Source organism: Danaus plexippus, chromosome 7, assembly GCF_018135715.1.
Source record: "Danaus plexippus chromosome 7, MEX_DaPlex, whole genome shotgun sequence".
NCBI lineage: Eukaryota > Metazoa > Arthropoda > Insecta > Lepidoptera > Nymphalidae > Danaus > Danaus plexippus.
This window is the reverse complement of record NC_083541.1, coordinates 7623413-7644607: the sequence shown is the minus strand read 5'-3', so window position 1 is coordinate 7644607 and position 21195 is coordinate 7623413. Positions and strand designations below refer to the sequence as shown.

At 33.5% G+C, this 21195-nt stretch overlaps 1 protein-coding gene across 4 annotated transcripts in view; it reads right to left on the bottom strand.

The window, feature by feature from the left end:
* Window positions 1-713: 713 nt before the first annotated feature.
* The window catches only part of LOC116770628 (uncharacterized), a 35396-nt gene continuing 14914 nt past the window's right edge, over window positions 714-21195 (bottom strand). The window contains exons 1-14 of one of the 4 annotated variants that reach the window (XM_061520789.1): window positions 17754-18401; window positions 12328-12437; window positions 10614-10754; window positions 6793-7307; window positions 6267-6483; window positions 5013-5646; window positions 4825-4899; window positions 4482-4644; window positions 4013-4137; window positions 3516-3723; window positions 2978-3098; window positions 2546-2700; window positions 2167-2293; window positions 714-1489 (exon numbers count right to left, since the gene is read on the bottom strand). In XM_061520789.1, coding sequence (XP_061376773.1) covers window positions 1298-1489; window positions 2167-2293; window positions 2546-2700; window positions 2978-3098; window positions 3516-3723; window positions 4013-4137; window positions 4482-4644; window positions 4825-4899; window positions 5013-5646; window positions 6267-6483; window positions 6793-7307; window positions 10614-10754; window positions 12328-12437; window positions 17754-18279 — 3309 coding nt within the window. In that variant the 5' untranslated portion in view covers window positions 18280-18401 and the 3' untranslated portion in view covers window positions 714-1297. Of the gene's footprint in view, window positions 1490-2166; window positions 2294-2545; window positions 2701-2977; window positions 3099-3515; window positions 3724-4012; window positions 4138-4481; window positions 4645-4824; window positions 4942-5012; window positions 5647-6266; window positions 6484-6792; window positions 7308-10613; window positions 10755-12327; window positions 12438-17640; window positions 18402-21195 lie in introns of those variants that run through there. The other 3 variants (XM_032662173.2, XM_061520790.1, XM_032662174.2) reach the window with 3 other exon arrangements.

Below are 21195 nucleotides of genomic sequence, written 5' to 3'. Positions count from 1 at the left end.
TGTTATATGTGTACGTCATTATTACTATGTTCTCAATTCTTAGCAATAGATCAGATGTGTCTTTATTTTCGAGGGACATTCATAATAGTAAACAAGTAATATGTTTTCTGTCTACTTTCCTTTGTGCATATCAAGCTCATAGTATATCCGACCAGGGGAATGTGATTAAATATTATATGCATGTTTTAAGAGAAGTTTAGATTTTAAGATGACTTATTCAATTGTACCCAAAAAAATTAAGATTTTGTTATCGAATCTAAATTGCTACAAAACATAATCAAACAAATGAAAGAAAAAAAAATCGTATGTTTTAAAAGAAGCAAGTTTGGGAATATTTTTAAAAACTTATGACAGGGAAAGAAGGTTTTCTTGGTGTAAATAATTTAAGCAATTATTATACAGAAATTAAAGCTACCTCAAAATATTTTGTTCGCGTATACTCGAAACATTGTTTCAGAGACAAGAAAAGTTTTGAAAAATATATTTTTTGCTTACCATATTTTAATCTTTAAAGATAAAAATATTTGCTAATTTTGTTCGCTTGTAATCAAATTCTGCTCTTAGCAACAGATTTTTTATATTTTAGTTGGTGTGAAGTAAAGCGGTAGCCAAGCTGAGGCTCAGCTGAGAATAAGCTAACAGATGAAGACATACACGTAGAAAAAAAATAATAATAAGAGAACACTCGTATATTGATATTGAAGAAAAATAAATTTATTAAAAAAAAAATCTTTATTTACAAAAAAAAAAATCTCAGAAAATAACATAAAATAATGTTAAAGCATGCGTTTACGTTTCGTTGTGGAGAAGTAGATATTTACATTTATACAATTAAATACATGTCGGACGTCGTCTTTGGCGCGCGCTTGTATTGATAACATAAAAATATAGATGTGTTATGTCCGTTTGAGCTCGTTTGGTGAAAAAACCTCTCATTAAAGCCTTCTCCGTGTCGTGCGTCTCAGCTCACACGTGTTTAACATTCAACAACCTAAACTTATCATCTCATTAACTGAAGCGAAATAAAACACTTAATAAATGAATTATAAACAACTCAAATTATCATAAATATTTACAATTATAAATTAATTATCCAAATACAGTTTTAACGCCACACCATAGAGTCTGAATTCCGATAGCACGAGTATTATTATATATAATGATGTATTTTACTTTATATCAGTTATTTTTTTGTAAACATCAGTAGTACAGCAACCTTCCCAATTGTTATTGTATGAAGACTATCTTTCTTACATAAGAACACATCATGTCGAGTTATTTACATTACTAGACTTTGTTACACTATAGCCAAAGTAGTTGTTGTGTTATGATCGTCTCTAGATAAATGTAGGTCCTGATGGATCCCAGCCTCTTTGAGTATTCTCATCCTAGGACCTAATGGAACTCCTAGGGCTCTGAGTTTGTCCTCCCCGACGTAGGGCAGTTCCGCCGCGCCCACCTTCTCCTTTTCAAGAAGGGCTGCATATTTCTGGGTAATAGAATGAAATTATATTGTGTTAGATTTTGTTCTGTGGTTTCTCAGATAATAATTTACTTAGATCTAGATTTTACTGTAATTAGTTACAAGTGTATTTATTTATTTTACTTGATAGAATTATACATATTGTTCCGTAAACTGACCCTAGCCTTTTCAGTCATGAAAAATGACAAATGAAAAAAAAAATCTAAACGAAATAAAAAAAGAAACCGTTTCCTAAAATTTTAGAAATTAAACAAGTTTAAAATTAAATAAAATTGATTTTTTGTATTGGTTTTTTTATAAAAAAAAAATATTGAAGAAAGCGTATGGTAGTAAACACTTTGAGTTATGTTAATGAACCATTTGTGGTAATATTCTAATTACTGCGATAGAGCTGACTTTATCGTGCACAACTTTTAACCTGTTTGTATTTAATGCTCTTCCCACTATGGGAATTCGCAAAAATTATTAATTGACTTTACGACCGCCGCTCACGCTGTATAGCAACAGAACAAATTAATGTTTCATCATAAACGTTTGAGAGTTTGTTTATTTTCAAATTTAATCAAACCGATACTCTCAATGTAGGATTTATCTCGAACATAAAATTTTTAATAATTATAGTTTTCTGCTACCCAGGCTTTACTTCCGCAAACTAGTTTTCATATCAAAATACGTTTAAATACCTCGTATCCAAGTTTCTTGAGGAACAGTCTCATGAGCGGTGGTTCGTCTCCAAAGAATTTGGTGAGACGTTTCACACGCTCGGGGTCACTGAACCCTGAAGTGCGTCTTCGACTTGGGGCGCCAGATCTGGGAAATGTGAATTCATTTATCATCTCAGGAGTCATATTGATCTCATTAATGGGCATCAAAACTGGTAGTGACTAATGAAGTTATTTATAGATTAAAGCCTGAATATCTTGCTTTCCTGTTTGTGGTATTTACTGTAATTACTTCTACCAAATAAATCATTGTGTACTCGCAGAATATATTTTTTCTAAATTTCAATGTGCACCACCAGAATTCAGCTCAACGCTTATAAAACAGAAGTCTTCGCCCTACCTGTACATGTGCCTGAGGGCGGCCAGTTCGGCGCGGATGGTGTCCATCTCTTGCAGCACCAAGTGGTGTGTTCTCATCTCGGACGACAAGTGCGCCACCGACCGAGCCAGTGTCACCACGTGGGATTCAAGCCGCTGGAAGCGCTTGTTGATGCCCTGGATTCAAGATTATGCTTAGAAAATTGAATATTTATGGATTAGTCATGGATTTCAGTGTGTGCTTCTTTTAGTTTTCTGTTTTTATAATTAATACTGAAATTTCATGCTTTCCAATAACTATGGAAATAAAGTATCTATAATGAAACTTTCCATGAGACATCTCACAGCGTAAAATCCTCTTTCAAGGTCAAACTAGGAACTTTTTTTTAAGTCTTCATTGCCGTTTTGTTGGTTACCTCCGAGATTACTATATTTTATTTTTATAAAAAGTTACCTTATAATCATTCTTCTTCCGATGTTCGTTGGATGACCTTCGTTTATCCCTGACAGGTCGACTGCTGACGGAGCTGGACGGCAGCGAGGACATGCTGCCATAACGACGCTTGGAAGTTAACCTGACGATTGTTACGAATATCAATGTCGAAGCCGCATTGTTTAATAATCATTACAATAGATGGAGGCAATAAAAAAACAGATCTTTTATAAGTATTTGGTCGGACTCAACTCTGGTATAACAATCTTATTATTGACTATACACTACAAGTACTTTTTATACGTTAGTTCTATGGATTGTGTGTTATCTATCAATTATTTTGATTTTATTTCACGTTGACAAAAGAAATAAAATATTGTAACGTTGTCTTAACGTATGTAACGACGTTTTTAAATTAAAGGCTTGTGAAAGTTTTTGAAATTGAACAATTATTTAAATTAATAAATACTACTCTTTCTTATAACCAGATTCAAAACTTTTAATAGTTGAAAAGGATATGTGAATCCAATATTAAATAGACTCGATTTTGTCCACACACCGTGCCTCCCAGGAGTTCTTTCCAGCTGGTTTCCTGACCCCCAACAACTGCAGCACCTCCCCGTACATGTTCTCCAGTCCTCGGAGCTGCCTTCGTATGGCGCGTGCATCTGTGGATGCGTCGCTGTCTGTTCTTGCATCTAACAAGGAAGACAGATCCAGACTGCGTGTCGTCGTTGAAGTGACGTCCGTTGTGTCAGGGCCAAAGGCTGAAAAAAAAAAAGATTTTAGCACAATTTATTTTTTATCTCTAGCTCCCAATTTGGAATTTCAGTCACATGTTTATTGCTGTATGGTACCTCTCTATTGCTTAAACTCTAGTTAATTCTCCAAACAGATATTCACGAGGTGTAAACACCAATTATTAATGTTTGAAATTGTGACCCCTTTTAAATAATTGTGTAGAAAGTAAAATTCAATATTCGACTGACTAGCTAGCTGTAGTTCGTTGTGCTATACATATACATATATAAAAGTCCCACCTGGCTGGTTACTTACAGTGCTTCTTGTAATGATGATCTCTTTTTGACGATTTCTTGTGTGAGTGCGAGTGTGAGTGAGAGGGCCAGCGAGGGGACTCGCGGCGACGTCGATCGTCAGAATACTCAACACGGCCGGGAAGACTGAAGATATTCATTAACAACTTAGAGGCTTATAAAATTAAATCTGAGTTCGACTGATCGAAAATAAACAAGTAATAGGCATTGCAAGAAGGTTCAGATGGATCATCTATATGACAATAATTTGAGAGGGCCATCTTGTGAAAACGAGTAAAATTCGATTGATATATTAATTGTGATCTAGAGGATTATACATAAAGAAAAAACGATATATCCTTATTGATAGAACCTGACAGTTTTCATACAATTAAATATAAATAGCCATTGTATCATATGAATCATCTTTTTCACAGTACATTTGTGTGATGTCTTGGTGTGGTCATAACAACGGACAGAATTAAGATTACCTGTTCCGTTTGTGAAGATCTGAAGATGGAGACAGCGGTGGTAGTGGAGGCGTGACCGATCCATCCGAACTGGCCGAGCTGTCCAACCTCATGCTGGAGAGCTTCGGCTCCAGGATTTGACGCAACTCGCATTCCACTAAATCTGCCCATTCGTTTTCTGGTGCTGAAATTGGAATATAATGATAATAGTTATTATTATTATAGTTTACTATTATTATTAAAAAAAAAATGTTTGTGTAACTAAATCACAAGAGTGATATATTCAAGACAATCTAATTTATGGAAGCGATTGAGTATTGGAAATTTTATTTTAAGTTACTTCATATATTCTAAGAGTATGTACCAGCTGTGGCATCATGCGGAGGTGCTCGTATGGTCTCTGCGCGTCTCCCGCTCGAGTTCGCAGCGCTCCCACGACCTGAATCCACGTTGGAAGATTGACCGCCGGTTTTATCATAATCTACAATTAAATGGCCACTGAATATTTTTGAAAGGGCAATATACGGGAATGAGGGTGAATTGGAATCTCACCCGAACTGGCTCCTGATCCACTGGGTCCTTTCTTTCCATGAGCCTTTAAGTCTTCGATCCTACTCGGTGTTTGTCTTGAGGAAGACGGTTGGGGAGTGTACGCCTCGGCTTTTCCACTGGAGTTATACACACTGTCTGCTGATTTTTGACTCGCACTTTCGTCATTCCTCTCTATTTCTCTGGATGTTGAAGGTTCATCTTTTTGTCTTAGGCTTAAGGAATCGGGCGTTCTTCTTGATTCTTTATGGCTATCGGGTGTCCTTCGATACATTTCATGAGATCTTTCGTGGTGTGATTCTAAGGACCGACCACTGGTTCGAATTCTTTCTTCATAACTTAACCTACTTTGGGTAGCATGCCTCAGTCTAAAACCACCGTCATCAGACTCCCGCTCTTCGTTATTTCTTATGGGATCATTTTCATGAGATATTCCATCTAACAAGTTTGCTTGGGAATTTCTCCTAGATCGATTATGAATTTGGGGGCTGACTATTTCTTGTCGATGTTGTATCTCTTCTAGAAGATGTGGATGTGACGCTGCTCGCCTTCCTTCACCCAATCCTCTTTGCCGTCCAATATCCCTTTCTAATTGTTGTGGACTTCTGAGATCAAGCCTCGAATGTGAATTTTCGAACTGTAAGTGATAAGTTTGAATCTGTTTAATCAAATATGCTTTCTAAAATGCTCATGGTTACAGTATATAATAATTAAATTGGAATAATGTCGGAACTACTGTATGCCATTTATAAATTAAGTTGTAAGAGCCTATAGATTATACTTTGTTTTATAATAATATGAACATTAACCTTTTAAAAATTATTTATTTCTTCATCGTAAATTATAATTGAGGTGAAAATTTTAAATAGAGTTATTTTAAGACTAATTTATATGCAATTAGGCCGTACAAAACTAAGACTATGATTATCCTAATTAAGTAAGTTACGAAATAAAGTTGGAATATTTTATCGATTTCAACGTAGCTCCAATAAATTAATTGCATTGTGACCACATGAGGAATGTTCACGATATCTCGACATCATAAAGTGAGTACTTGTTATTTTAATTGTGCGTCGTGGGAAAGAGTAATTGTTGAGAATCATTGTACTTTGTTATAGCAGTGAGAACGATCGTAAGAAAGCCGACAATTGCTGTAATTTTTTCGGGCACTGTTCTGTAATTTTTGGGTTGTCTTTGGTTATAAAAATAATTAACAAATTTGTGTCAATTCCGCAATGTTAACAAATTTTAACCTACTTGTGGTTGTGGAGTTGTTTTCAGCGATGTGAAATTTGCCAAAGACCTCAAATCTTCCCTTTGATAAACAGCACTACGTCTTCCTGGCGGCCCGTATTGGTAAAGAGCGTCTGCACCCAAAGCCTGTGGTCGGTGAGCCAACATCTCCTGAGAGCGAGCCTGATGGTTCAACATCATTTGCTGTTGGACTATTTGCTGTTGCTGGTGAATTAACTGTCTGTAAAAAAATATTAGGAAGCATTTATATACAATAATTTAATAAAGATACATATATGTCTGTCTTATATAATAGTTCACAAGGAAACTATCGTGGGGTATAATTTAACAATGTCTTTAATTGCTTCTCGACATGTAGCATTACCATATCAGTAAGTTAGCTATACTTTTAAGATTGTATCTATGAATAAACTGCCAATTATAGCAAACTTAAGTTGTTTCGTGTATTTATAAGGCTTGATACACCCACCACAACAATCATATGAAATATTGATAGGAATATAAATACAGTAAAGGCCAAATTTTATACCTATGAGGGGAAGGGCTGTGATATGCCATATTGTTTGGCATGCCTTGATTGTATTGCATATCTGGTCGATTTTGTGGCATTGGTCTTCCATAAATGCCTTGTTCAACTTTCCTCGGTGTCTCTCGTGGTGTTACTGGTTCTTGATCTGGCTTTTTCCGTTCTTCGTTATTATTTAGTCTGGCTTCCTCGTTGTTTTTCTCAGCATCATTCCCGTCTTTATTTTTAAATCTACTCGATATCATGTCTTTTAAAGTGTGATAAGTTTTGCTAACCGACTTGTTGCTCTTAGGAGCATCTTTTGTGTTATCTTTTCCGGTTTCGACTGTGACAGTTATATGAGAATTGTTTTGTTCCGGTTTGTAAGTGTTCTTGGCTGGTACAGGAGGTTTTGGTGAGTCATAGTTCTGTATGTTTCTAGCCACAGCACCCTGATTCGGATTAACGTTTTGGTGCATAGCATACCCGTAGTTTTGTTCGTATTGTCTAAAGTCACCAGATGGGCCGGCTTGTTGATTCTGCAAGAAATGTTGTTGATTTAAATACACAAAAAGAATTAAAAATAAAATTGTGCTTTAAAACTTCTGAAAGACAAAGTGATTTTCCTGCGCGTTTCATCAGATGAAGATCGGGTCAAACAGATATTTGTACTGTTAGAATATCATTGCAATAAACGAAAAAAATATCTCGTGGGGGGGTGCGTGTGGCTAGAATATAGTACCTTTGTATATTAAATTTTACTCTATTAACTTTATTTAATACCTCTTAACGTCATAGCCACCTGCATTTGTATTAAAGTTTTATTGAATATTTCAATATTTTAAAAGGTTTTATTGTAACTTTTTCAGTAATATAAAAATTCCGTAATACATATACATTATATAATTTCATATTCCTATCACAAAAAAGTGAAGGTATAGATAAAAGTGTGGCCCATGATGAAACTTTGCTGTTCACAAAATAGCAACTGATTTAATAATAATTCTTACTGGATCATTACATTCAAAGGCAGCTGTAATATATAACCTGTATTTGATTTAAAATACACTTAGTATTCCGTACACGGGACAACGAAATTAATAGTCATACTGTAGATAAGAGACAAAGCAACATAGTAGCTGGGAATCGAACCCAGTACGGTCTGGTGAAAGAAGTGTTACGAGTCTGAGAAACAGACACAATGATGATTGTTGCATTCAAACGAACTGTACAATGTTTTGTTTCAGATTTATGAAACTCTGTATCGTTATGTATTCTAAATAAGGTATAGCACTCTCTCATTACTTAATACATTATATTACTTGTTTACCAGTGGAAAGTAAACTTATGCTCAAGGATTCAGTATGTTATTTAATTATGACGTTAAAATTTAAATGTGTTAGATACAAAGTGTCGTTCGGAAAGTTTAGAATTCGATAGGAATATATTACTGTATGTACAGTTTTTTTTTTTAATTTGAATTATAATGTGTGTATTTAAGAGTAATGAGTGAAGCCTGGATTTGTGTTTATATATCAGCTTTAATTTAACGAATAAATTTAAATTTATGTATACATTGTTTATAGTATTAAATAAGAAAAACATATTCATGTATTAAATAAAATATTCCAGTGATATGTGATTTAAATCGATATTTCCGATATTATTTATGAATGTTTGTATGGGGATTAATGTGATGAATTTCCCCGCTGTTTGTTATAGCTTTGTTTGTTTCTTTGTATATCGTTTAATACTCACATTTTCAACATCAATTTCAACCATTTCGTATTGTCTTTTACAGCCTTCAATACAACATCGTTATTGGAACAAAACTCACACTGTAACTTATTATATGAGATATATTCTACACTTAATTTGTCCTACGTCTACGATGCACCCTCACAGGCCGTGCATTCACTACTAACACGACAGACGGCCCCGGCGGCGTGCGGCTCCGTTACGCCGAATCAAAGAAACCGTTTCAATAAAAATAATTGCTTTTGATTTTATTATTATTGAAAAATTTTTTTTTTCAATAATTTGGATGTACGAAAATTTTTATATAATTAAACATAACTTTTATTTATACCATATTGTTATTTATATAAATAATAATAATATTATTTATACCATAACAAAAGAAATGTATGTCTAATAATAAATAATTTTGTTTCTCTTATTAATGTTATAGGTATTTCTTGTCCTGCTTCTTTCAGAAACTGCTTTACGGATGCTGATGAGACTACAATAATGTAACAAAGACATCGGAAAACAAAACAGGCGATAATTTACCCTCGTATTCCTTGTAGTTTGATGACTTACGGCACAGCAGTTGTGTTGTGTATAAAGCTCCGTGACATAAACCGTAGATGTCTCTGCAGGTTGATTGCTATATCTATTGTTTAGACACATTACAAACTCTGAGTTCCGTTCCGAGGTTCAAGCATATGAAGACATGGGCATTATCTAGTACTTTATAGTTTTGATCTTATTTGTTCATAAAATTAATTATATCTTTAACAAAATGTTCAAACTATGAAGGGTCGGGAAAGGTTAAGTACACTTGATACTGCCAGCGTCCTCTGAACAGACCGACCGTTTAACACTACATAAAAAAAGAAGTAATAATAACGATCAAGTTTGAATTTTCTAAGCTCCATGTCCGATGGAGATCGGATCTTGTTAAATGAGACAGATCACGCACCTCAGACGATACAAATTTAATACGACACACTTTTATTTACTTTCACTGAGTTATTTTGGATAAAAATTGTTAAAATCTATCTTCTCCCATTAACAATTACGATTGAATTGAATTTGATAGTTTAAGCAATTAAAGTTTTGGCCAAGACATTTATTTAAGAGGTATCGACGACTACTGCTAATAACTATTTTATACTATTAATGAATATTCAAAGTAATATAAATGATTTGTCTATACGAATAACTCCCAAGGCATTATTGATAACATTATTATATAATAGTAATATCTGCTGTAACCAATCGTAGTTGTAAGGCCGCACGTGCTAGATTCACCGTTTTTTTGTCCGAAGCCCGTCGAAGCACGCGGTCGGAATTAATACAACGATTTAAAGCATCATGATCCATAAAATAAAGGAAATGGTTTTTAATTTAATGTTTATATTAAAAATGTGGGAAAATATGTACTTAATGTTATAACTATCGATAAGGTTATGTCGTAGTATTATTTAATTATCACCATTATGGATACTGTAATTAAATGTCTCTTACAATACACTGTGAAGAAAATATAAGTTAATCCACAAGTTTGTAAATAGTTCTCACCTTCACCAGTCCAGATCGTTAACAGTTCGGTCTTAATATCAACGTAATATATTTCCGCGGGTAATCTGAATAGTTTCTGTGTAGTCTGAATGCAATATGTATGAGATCGGAGTTTCCTGTGTAAGCAGCGTGACGGGCGAGGCATAACGATGGGTTTCTTGCACCCAGTGTCATGGTGTTTGATGTTCTAATAATAGATCTTATGTTAAGTGACATATTCTTGGCGTCGCAAACTCGCTTTCAACTGTACTCTGTTTTATTTATGACCTTGTTCTTAACATGACAATATCTTTGTTTGAAATTTTATTTTAAAGTGAATGTCCGAGTGTATGATGCGTGAAGGCCTCTCCGATTCGATATTTTGAGGTGAATAAATAGCCTTCGTATATCAGTTTAAACCTAAGCATACTTTCTAGGCTTCTACTTATATTAGATAATAGATGTTTAATGTGTGCAGTAAGTTAGATGTATGCGTTATAAAAAAACGTTGTTGGAGAATATATTAATTTTCAAGTTCAATTAATATTAATATAACTGACCTCAGTATGAGTCCACGCTGACAGAGCTTTGGGGGGTGTATCGGGAGCCACTGCTCCCAGCCTCCCTCTCTTTCTAGCCTCTTGTAATATCGGCACTTTTGAATTCTTATCTCCAGACGACAGAATTACATCTCGCTCTATCTGTGTATATAAGAGAGAGTAAATATTATGTAAAGATTAAGTGTACATACTTACTGTATATATGGGAGAGATTGAACTTTCGCATTATTAAATAATATATATTAGATATAACTATTGCTACAGAGTACATTCAATGATGTTACAAGCATGTCGTAATACGAAACAAACATACTCGCTTAATAAACTCTAAGTCATGCCGAAGCTGTGATCGATTCGTAAATGATAACTTTCACAAATCTCACCGACAGCTAACTTACGTATAACTTTAACGTGACTCGTGGCTCGCGTCGCTTTTGATTTACACATGTTGTGTTGTAATAAAACGGACTCAACAATATATCTGTCTCTTCTGAGGACTGAAACTTAATTAACAGGGTTTGATCGGAATCCTCAAGTGTCATGAGATATACGGGACCAAATTTAATATTTTCTATAACAAATAATATTGTTCAAATGAAGGAAATATTCCAACATTTCGTAATATAAGGTTAACTGGTTGCTGAGAATGCGTGCAAAAAGAAAATACCAAATGGACTCATGATATAAATAAAACAATGTCGTCGACCCGACGTCACTCGCTGTCCTCACAACAAATTGAAAATACAATGTTACTTTTGTGTTGAGCTGACTTCAGATCTCTTATCTTAGTCTGTACCTTTCGTTGTTTATTAAAATTTTAGATTTTCTTATTCACAGATGTTATATAGTTTTTTGTTTTGTTGACAAAGTTTTATAACTTCTCATGAGACTCCTGTTTATGTCCTTTAGTCCGAGTAATATCTATTGTAAGAGAAAAATATTCCTAATGCTGAAGATTTTTTATGAAGAAGGTAATGATCTACTATGTTATTATTATTGATCTCAGTGACGACTAAAAAGTAAACATCTACTGTTTTCGATAATTGCTCACTAATATAAATCAAATTTTAAAGAGCACTTTAATATTTTTAAAGTTTCTATTCTAAATTAGTTTTTTCTTATAGTGAACTTAGTATACTAATGTTTAAAAAAATATATATCTATGTATATAAAGCGAAAAAAATATTTTAAGAGCGTTCTCATCTTTTATGATTCTCAAACAACAAATTTTTGTTCTAAATAAGATAATAAATCTCCATCACTCGGATCTACAGCTTCTAGATCTCATTTATTTGTTCCATAACTCGTACGAACCTTTTCATTCATTAAAATGTAAATGATCTTTACAAATTGGCCACTCGACGCCGGGTATTTCTAGTTGATTTCGTATTCAGATAAATTTGAATAACACATCTTATACGCGTTACTACCGGCTCTCGAAACAATTATTGTCCTATAAATATTATCATAATATTTTTCAGCAAGCGTGTAATGGAATATACTTTATATTAGACGGACAATGAACCTGATAAACAGTATATCTCCTCCGGCTTTAACTCAAAAACTCCTGGTCATATATAATAATATATGTTTCTGAGTACGTTTGTTAAAAGAAATTATGAATATGATTAGGAATGATACGAACAAAACCGCAGGCGAGAGCCAAGCTGAGGTCGAACATAAAGTAATGAAGAGATTTTCATTTATAACTTACGGGAAACTTGGCGTGCGTGTGTATGCCCTGGGCGGGGGGCGCGGGGGCACCGGGCAGAGCCGCCTCGGGCGCTGGCGGCATTCTGTACGGAGGCACCGGCTCTGAGGTACCTGTGGAGTACGCGTACAGGATTATAAACCTTATTATTTATCCGTAATAAGGCATAAAACGCCTTGATCGCGCTAGTCGTAGAATGTGGCAGTTATCAGGTGCGAGCGATGGAGTTATTAGTTTAGTTATTAGTATTAGAAGTTACATGGAGGACGTTTAATTTCATAAATAGAGAAATTTACTTAAAGTTTAATATAAATATTTTAACACTTTTAAAATAGTTCTTATAAACTCATTAAAGTCCACTAATTCTCTTTGTTTATTGCTAGTTTACAACATTATTTTTATTGAACAGAAGAAGTTTTTATTTGAGTATATTGCAGGTGAGTTTCTGGCGAGTTGCGGTGTTAGGGGACGCAGCCCACGCCTTTCTCTTGTTGGATCTATTGTGAAAAAAGTATTACGAGTTTCCGTTTTATTCGCATGTTACATATACATGTTATAGAAGCAACAGTCTTTTAGGTAACGAAATAATTGACGATGTGTGTAATAATTTTTCTTAGTACCTTCCTTTGCTTTCATCTCCGACTTCTTCCAGACTTCTGGATGCGATAAATTAGAATTTAAAGACAAACGAATATGGGGAAATTAAAAAAATCTATGACATGTAACTGGCACTGCTATATTTAGTCGTTTACTTTATGGAACATGGTATTTTATGAATAATTATGTTAGTTTTATGTATGAACAATTTTATTATAAAATATTATTAACAGCAGGCACTATAAACTATTTTTTAAAAAGACCTTCAATGTATCTTTGACTGTACTTAAATTAAAAAGTTCCAAACAAAAGTTATCTTTTCGGGAACAAAATTATGATCAACTCGGAAAGAAAGCGATAAAGTCCGTCAACTATAGAATACAACAGACAAAGACTTCCACAAAGTTATATAGTTAGTTACATTAAAAATTATTGCTTCTCTGAAGTAGATTTTAACGTAAGAACAACATGAGAAACAGATTTATATTATTAGAATACATCAGTGTGTACCAGTTCACATACACTGTAGAAGTCATAACGGAAACGTTGGTGAAGGTGGATGTAATACTTCGAGTGACTACACTGATACATATTTTAATTACAATACTACATACAAACGGTTGGTTTGTCGTTAGACGATGAAAACTCATTATAAGCATACAAGAAAGGTTGTTCGAAGGCGACACGTGAATTGACCGGGTTATTTTCGTTTGATTTGGTATATTTCTCAAAGTATTATAAGAGCAAGTAATTCAATGTGAATTAATCATAAAAATCGTTACTTTTTTTAAAATTTTAAGCTGGCAGTGACAGAATTTCATTTTACTAGTTGTTTCCTTCAGCTTATCTGTGAATGATATTTTGAGTTTGAGGTGTACTAATAATACATTAAACTGTCCACAATACTTTTGTCCCAAGCTAGACAGGTCGGAGCAGGCTAGAACAGGCTCCGTGAAAGCGAATACAAACTGCTTGATGTATTTTTTAATTACAGCTTGAGACAGGTTATCGAGCTGGGAGCGAGCTGAGAGCGAGGTGTCCCTATGTAGTGATGGTTGCGAAAAATTTGTTGCAACCGATTACTTATAAAGTATTTACTTCCAACTGATACTATTTTGAAATGAACTTATATTTTCGGATTACTTCGCGTGTTTTATTATTTTTAAAAACTACAAACTGCCGACGTTTCGGTTACTCTGCAGCAACCGTGATCACGGGCAGACGGGATGTCTCGTGATGATACTATCTTGATTTTAATATAGAATAAAAACAAGCAAAATAAGGAAATCTTACATATCATTATTTAATATTATTTTTTTATTGATAACGATAAAACCAGCCCAAGTCATACATTTATCTTGTCATTGATACGTAGCTTGTAAGATGACATGCTTCTTATTATTATTTCGTTGTGATTGTCAATTTGTAAAATATTTTTAATCTAGTTTTTCTAATAGCGTTATCAGTCCTTGAGAAAGTTTATTCAGGCGTGGGATAACATATTCTTCTAGAATTTGTTCCTGTTAATATTCAAGAGAACTATTTCTTCTCTTCTAATTCAGAGGACGGATTCCTTGAAATGTCTCCTACATATAGTTCTAAATTTCACAAGCAATCGGCACTTAACATAATAAACATTCCAAGAACTGTATGTACAAGAAAACAGTAAAACAAAATGATTATTTGATGAGAGCATTAGCCTTCTCTGATCTAAACTTAATATCTGTAATGTGAAAGTTACAATACGGACGGATCGTAGATTGTTAACTAGTGTTGTAAAAAATATATTACCTCCATGGTTATTATTAATAATCATCTTATATTTAATATATATATATGAGTGTTTTTGTCGGGTTGTCCATAGATTACGATCTGTTCTATCACAGTCCAGGGCGGACGGCCTTAGTGGACTCTTTCAATACAATTATCTAGAAAGTTATCTGACTTACTAAGGAGTGGTGTACAGCGGTCTCAATAGATACCTACTGGTTGAAAGATCAGTGTCATGTACATTATATAACAGTTATAATATATTTGAATAATAAAAATATTAAAAGGTATTGAGGTATTTTTATCTCTTTATGAATTAGCTGCTTATGTTAAAGTAATTTTATGAAGGTCGCTTCTAGGTATTGTATTTATATCTTGGAACATAAATTTTTATCAAAACAGCACAGCATCTAGATTCTATTTATAATAAATCAATCAAAGCCTTATAATCTTATGCTCTTTTTCCCAAAAAAAAAATGTACCATTAGATGACGAGGTTATCTTTAAAATTTTCTCCTTTTATAGAAAAACATAGAATTTTAAAAAATTAATAAAAAAAAAGGAAATCATGGTTTACTGTTTTACTAAACTCATTTATTATATTCTACTTTTAACCCGACGCGACGCGACGCCCCGGTTACTTCACAGCGACCGGGGTCGTACGGCGGAGATGAAAGTGTCTAAAATATGAGTCTATGATATCATTAAAAAGGATTATTTAGCAAAATTATTATAGTTTGCTTGGTATATATTAAGTTATTTCTATCATTATAAAATGATTATATTTGGGTAACCTAATAATTAAGGTTAGGTTAAATTCGAAGGCTATTTAAGAGGAGATTCATATTCTTTTATGTTACTAAAGCTCATAGTGTAATATCAGTTTATTATATTGTTGAATGTTGAATGTTGAACGTCGGTAGGTGGTAAGTGGTGAGTGTACATAGCGGAGCGGATTTTTGGCAAGTCAGCTGTGTCACAACGGTTCCGTTTGTAACTGTCGTCTGTATTAGGCGGTGGCGAGATTACTCGTGGTGGTAGGAAGTACAATTGAATCAATTAATAAATATGATTTGTACTCTGTTTTAAAACTGTTCATGATATAATCATGTGTTTCAGGCAGCGCATGAATCGATTACTCTTTAAATGTAAATTCTATTTGACTTGAAGTTGAAATTCAAATAGAAAATTTTGAAGGATATATTAATAAACAATAGTAGGGTTCGAATTCGCGAACGTTGAAATATGAGGCTCCAGTCACATTAACGATTGAACCACTGTGGCGTATTGTAGAAACATGAAAAGAATTGGAATTAATAAAATTAATTAAAAATATATTTCATTTTAAATAAAGTACTTTGATTTCATATAGTTTTAATATTATGTTGTGTCGAATAATATTTTATTCAATATTAAACGAAACATGCACGCAAATAATAATAAAATTTGATCGCCATACATTTAAATTATACTCGTGTCTGTGTTAAATCTAAGTGTCTGTAGGTACGGAACGCGTTGAACTCTTTTCCATGTAAGTACGTCGAAATAACAAAGTTTTTGGATTTAAACAAAGGAATTCATAAATCATATAAACATATAGCAGGAATATAAGCAGGTATAAAGCTGCGAAAGTATTTCCGTTGTATTAAAACTTCGTCATTATCATCGATCAAACGACAATGAGCTTTAATGTGATCACAAAGGATCTAGTTTACTTTGAAACAAATGATATGACAGGTTGAATTTATATATACGTATTTAGAAATATCAACCTAATGTAATAGCTATTAAGGTTTAATTTTATTTGATGGAAAAATAGCCAGAGGCAACCGATGACCGGCAGATGCGTTGGGCTTTTTGTTAGTCATTTTAAAGGCATGTGTTTAAAATCTATAGAGTTAATAAAAACAATGAAGTGAAAGAAAGCTTCATAACTTGAAGTACAGTTGGTAAACATCTCATATCCAGACGGAGATCCGTGAAAACAGATTTCCCCTTGTAATATATGTATATGTGTGTTTATTATCTTCAAACAGATGAAATGTTTCGCGTCTTTAATATATTATACTATGTGAATTGACTATGTTACGGGCCCCGACTGTTCTCGGATAAGTTGGATGTGCTGGAAGAGGATATGGGAGATGGTAAAAAACGTAAAATTATCTATCATATCGTGACTTGTGATGTAAGAATGTTTGGCTATAAGGTGGGTTATGAAATTTAAGAAATTCCCTTATGATTACAGTCGAGAGATTACTTGAACTTAAAATGTTTTGAAGATGATAATTCTAAGACTAAATATATTGTCAAAAGTACAGGGAACGAGAAGTGCCGATGATTATAAAGATAAATAAAATTTTCTTAATGTGTTACTCGCGCATTATATATTAGAATAATGGTCGAGAATAAATTGGTTAATTCCAGCAGAGCTACGGTATAAGGAGAGCTTGTGTATGTATATTTTTATGTTCCGTGATCCGGTTCATTCAATCAGGAATGTATGTTTTCACAGCGATATCTAAAAAACTCAATAACATAAAGAGAAAATCTAATGGCCAATGGCTAACGACCCGTCTCATTTCAATAATGTTATTCTCTTATTCACCATACGCTTTTAAAGCTTTTAAAGTCTAGACAGCTCAACATTTGATGATTTATCGATGGAACATGTCTATTATATTTTAAGTCTACATTAGTAGAGCGATAAATTTATTAGGAGGAGTGTGACTCCACGTCACTCATTGATGTGAGGCGAGTAGTTTATCAGCTAGGCAACACGTTCAGCGACTTCGAGTCGTCGCTGGATGATTTATAGGAGGTTATAAAATATATGTTAAAACTATTGTTCGTCTTGAGTTACAACAGATACGGTTCAGACTCACTAACACGGAGAGCATGAGAGCGTGTACACCGATACTAAGACGGAGTGTAAATGATTCAAGGACATACCACACTTCCAAAATGAACTTGAACAAGTAACCGTTATCACAGCAGTTATACACACATTCGGTTATCGAGCACAGAACACAACGATACAACCAAAGGTAATACAATACATTCACCTCGGACGGCCGCGTCGCGCGCACTGGCGACTCTAGCCTCAGAACCCGTTCCGTTAAAGACATCTCCTCTTCCCGCGCCGACCACGTTGACCTGATGCTTGTTTACCGCGCTGACATTCTCTTGTAATTTCTCGGGCACTAATTGAGCGTCTTGATTGATCACCGATTGTCTCCGGATCGATATGGGTCTGCCGTAGATCGGCCCGTTGTATTTTTGGGTGGCGCTCACGACACGTGGGTCTGGAGGCGGTTGGTTGGCGAACCTGTCCACTTTCAGGATCTCGCTGGCCTGATGGAGCAGCTTCCTCTGTATGCTCTCTATTTCCTCCTTGGATGCCTTCGAGTTCTCAGAGAGCTGAGCTATCAGATCGTGAACACTGAACTCCATGTCGGTTGTGGATGAGTTTTCCTTGTAGTTGGTAGATTTGAATTTCATGTCTAACTCGGGTGGGGTTATTATTATGGCCGGGAGCTGTTTTGCCTCTTTCCCTTTACCTCGTTTTAGTTTCCTTACAGTCCTGGCCATTACATTATTACCGGTCGGTTAATAGAGGTACGTTTTTTATGGACGCCTCATTTTTATTTGTTTTCGTCTTACTCGGAATAACTAGATTGGAGATGTTTAAAATTAACGTTGAACAAGATTTCCGTTTCGTTGAGGCTTTTATTTTGCGGATATTTATGTTAAATTATTTAATTTATCTTTGTATTAGCTAAATTCAGAATTAAAAAATATATCTTCTATAGGAATCTAAAACCGTTTTGGAGTATTTTCTGCAAGATTTAAACTAATTTATTTGTAATAAGATTACCACATATGCAAGTGTTCTAAATAAATATAAACATGACAGTGAGTGAATTGATTAATTTGTTAATAAGAAGCCTTATTGCTCTATACAGCCTGCTCGTAAGTTATTTGTTTGTGCAATAATGTGGTAACTGTGCCTATTGTTGACACATCTCTTTGTTTAGATTAAGATATGTGTGTGCATGTAGCGTGCTATTGTTCTTGAGGATTGTAATAGATTTATATCTTTACCTTTACAAGTATCTATAACTTAAGTTAGTTAGAGGATCTTTTATTTAGCACAAGTTTAGTGTATATAAGAAAAAGTAGAAGTAGTTTAAGGAGACGACTTTAAGGTTGGCTGAGTCGACTGTTACCTACACCTACATTATGTTTGGTTACCCTTTTGTAAAAAGTCAGAAAATTAATATCAAAAACTACATATTAAAACTAAATTTGTATAAATGAATGAAATTTTTATGATTTTATAAACCCTAAACAAAGCCGTGTCATAGAGCTAGTATTAACAAAGTGGTAGATAAACAAATACATAGAAATGTTTAAATATTTCCTCAAACTGAATTAACATATCATTTGAATGTTTCGGTATTAATGTCATAATGTTTAGATTTATTCCAGTTCGGTTATAAATTATACATACGAATGAATAATCCGATTACAGACTATAAACTGATGCAGACACGTCTGAAATGATATCTTAATATTATTCTTCCGTTCTGTTTACGACAAAGTTCTTTACCAAATATTTTATTAGAATTTCAATAAAACAAATGAATCGTTTGTAATAATTCATGAACTCTTGATGTTTGAAGAATATAATATTATTATTATTTTTATTTGTGAAGTTGTACTCAGCTCTTTCGAAAGGTTAAAGGTCAATTTACGTCGGTGAAGCCGTTTAAACGGTCAGCTGAAACGATCGTATTAGAAAACGGCCTTAATTAATAATTATTACAGTTACATAGTAATCAATATATATGTAAGTTTGATGTTACAAACAGACAAATTTCATACTATGTAGAGTTTCATAGTATATATTATAAAATCTAATAAATTAGACATAAAATTTATCCCGATTAAAACACCCAGACAAATCAGTTTGCGTTTAAATTGTGTTATTATAATAATTTAGTGTTATAAAATCTAAGAGAAAGTCGACCCGTGACTAATATATATATATATATATATATATATATATATATATAGGTTTGATAGAGTGTGTTTGAATGTCTGTCTGTGCGTATCTCTACCTATTGTTAGATAAATATTCTAAGTTCATACATACCCGGGGCAACGAATTATATTAAATGGAACAGTAACATATTTATGATCTTATACGAACTAACTTTTATTGGTTTCAATTATAACTAGAACTTTGAATAATATATAAGTTTTATTTTTAATACAAAAATATTAATAGAATAAAAGGTTAACTTATTTACGAGTATTATGCAATATATGTTACATATGTAGTATATAATATTTGTCTGTCGATATCATAAAATAGGTCTGAGAACAGAACTATAATTAGCTTGTTACGTATTGTGTCACTCTATTCCCAGCTTCCCAGACCCTTAGCGCTGTTAACAATTCGCATGAGCAATACTATAACACAATATATTTCGGGCGTTACGGTAAACGCCATTGTTTTACTTATAATTAGGCGTTTATCTATTCAGCACATCGTTGTCTTTGGTCAGTCGCCTGAAGATCCGTTTCTTACTACCAATTTTGGGGTCAATGCCTTCCAAATTTAATATGTCCGGATAATATTATAAAAACAATTATTTAACGTATAATAAAAATATCTTATTTAAGGTTTATATTAAGAAATTATCTGTATATATATATAAGTATTATAATTCTAACAAAGAATCTTTCGTCCGTTGGTTAAAGCTCTTAATTTGATTGTTATTCAGCACGCGAGCACCATCGTTATAGTTACAGCCTCTAAATAAATAATTGACCAGGAACATTGGAAATAACCGTTTGACGTAAAAAAACGTAAGTTAAATGATGCCAAGTAATATATGAAGATCTCTAACCTTCTTGAAAATAAAGATGTCATGTAAAATTTTCACATATAACAAATTAGATAAGGCGCCTTGCTATGTATTCTGTTAATTCTCATATCATATAAAAATAAAAGCCACATCGAAACGGAAATTCAATATTTACGTACAAACATAAATTTAAGACCACAAACATATGTATCAGAATCTCTCTTTTATCAATTCTCTTCTTGGAATCAAATCTCCTGTAAATATTTGATGAAACCTCACACATTTAAATATGCTTTTTTATATAAAAAACGATTTATTTATTATTTATTAATTTTGAAATCACTTTCACAGCACTGTTTAATATAAAGTATATGATTATTTAAATCAAATAATGTTATTAATGACTGGTGTCTGTCACGATATAGCACTAGTGTTGTTGGCACCACAGGCGAGCGAGTATAGCACTGGTAGCGTCTCGCGCTGTAACTGCGGTAATGTACAGATTCATTTTGGTACAATGTAACGACAGAGTTACAAAAAACACAGAGCGACCACATTAAAGACGTCCGGTTGGTTTTTGCGCTATGGACCCCGTTGTTAATATTAATTAAGACGTATAATATTGACGAAT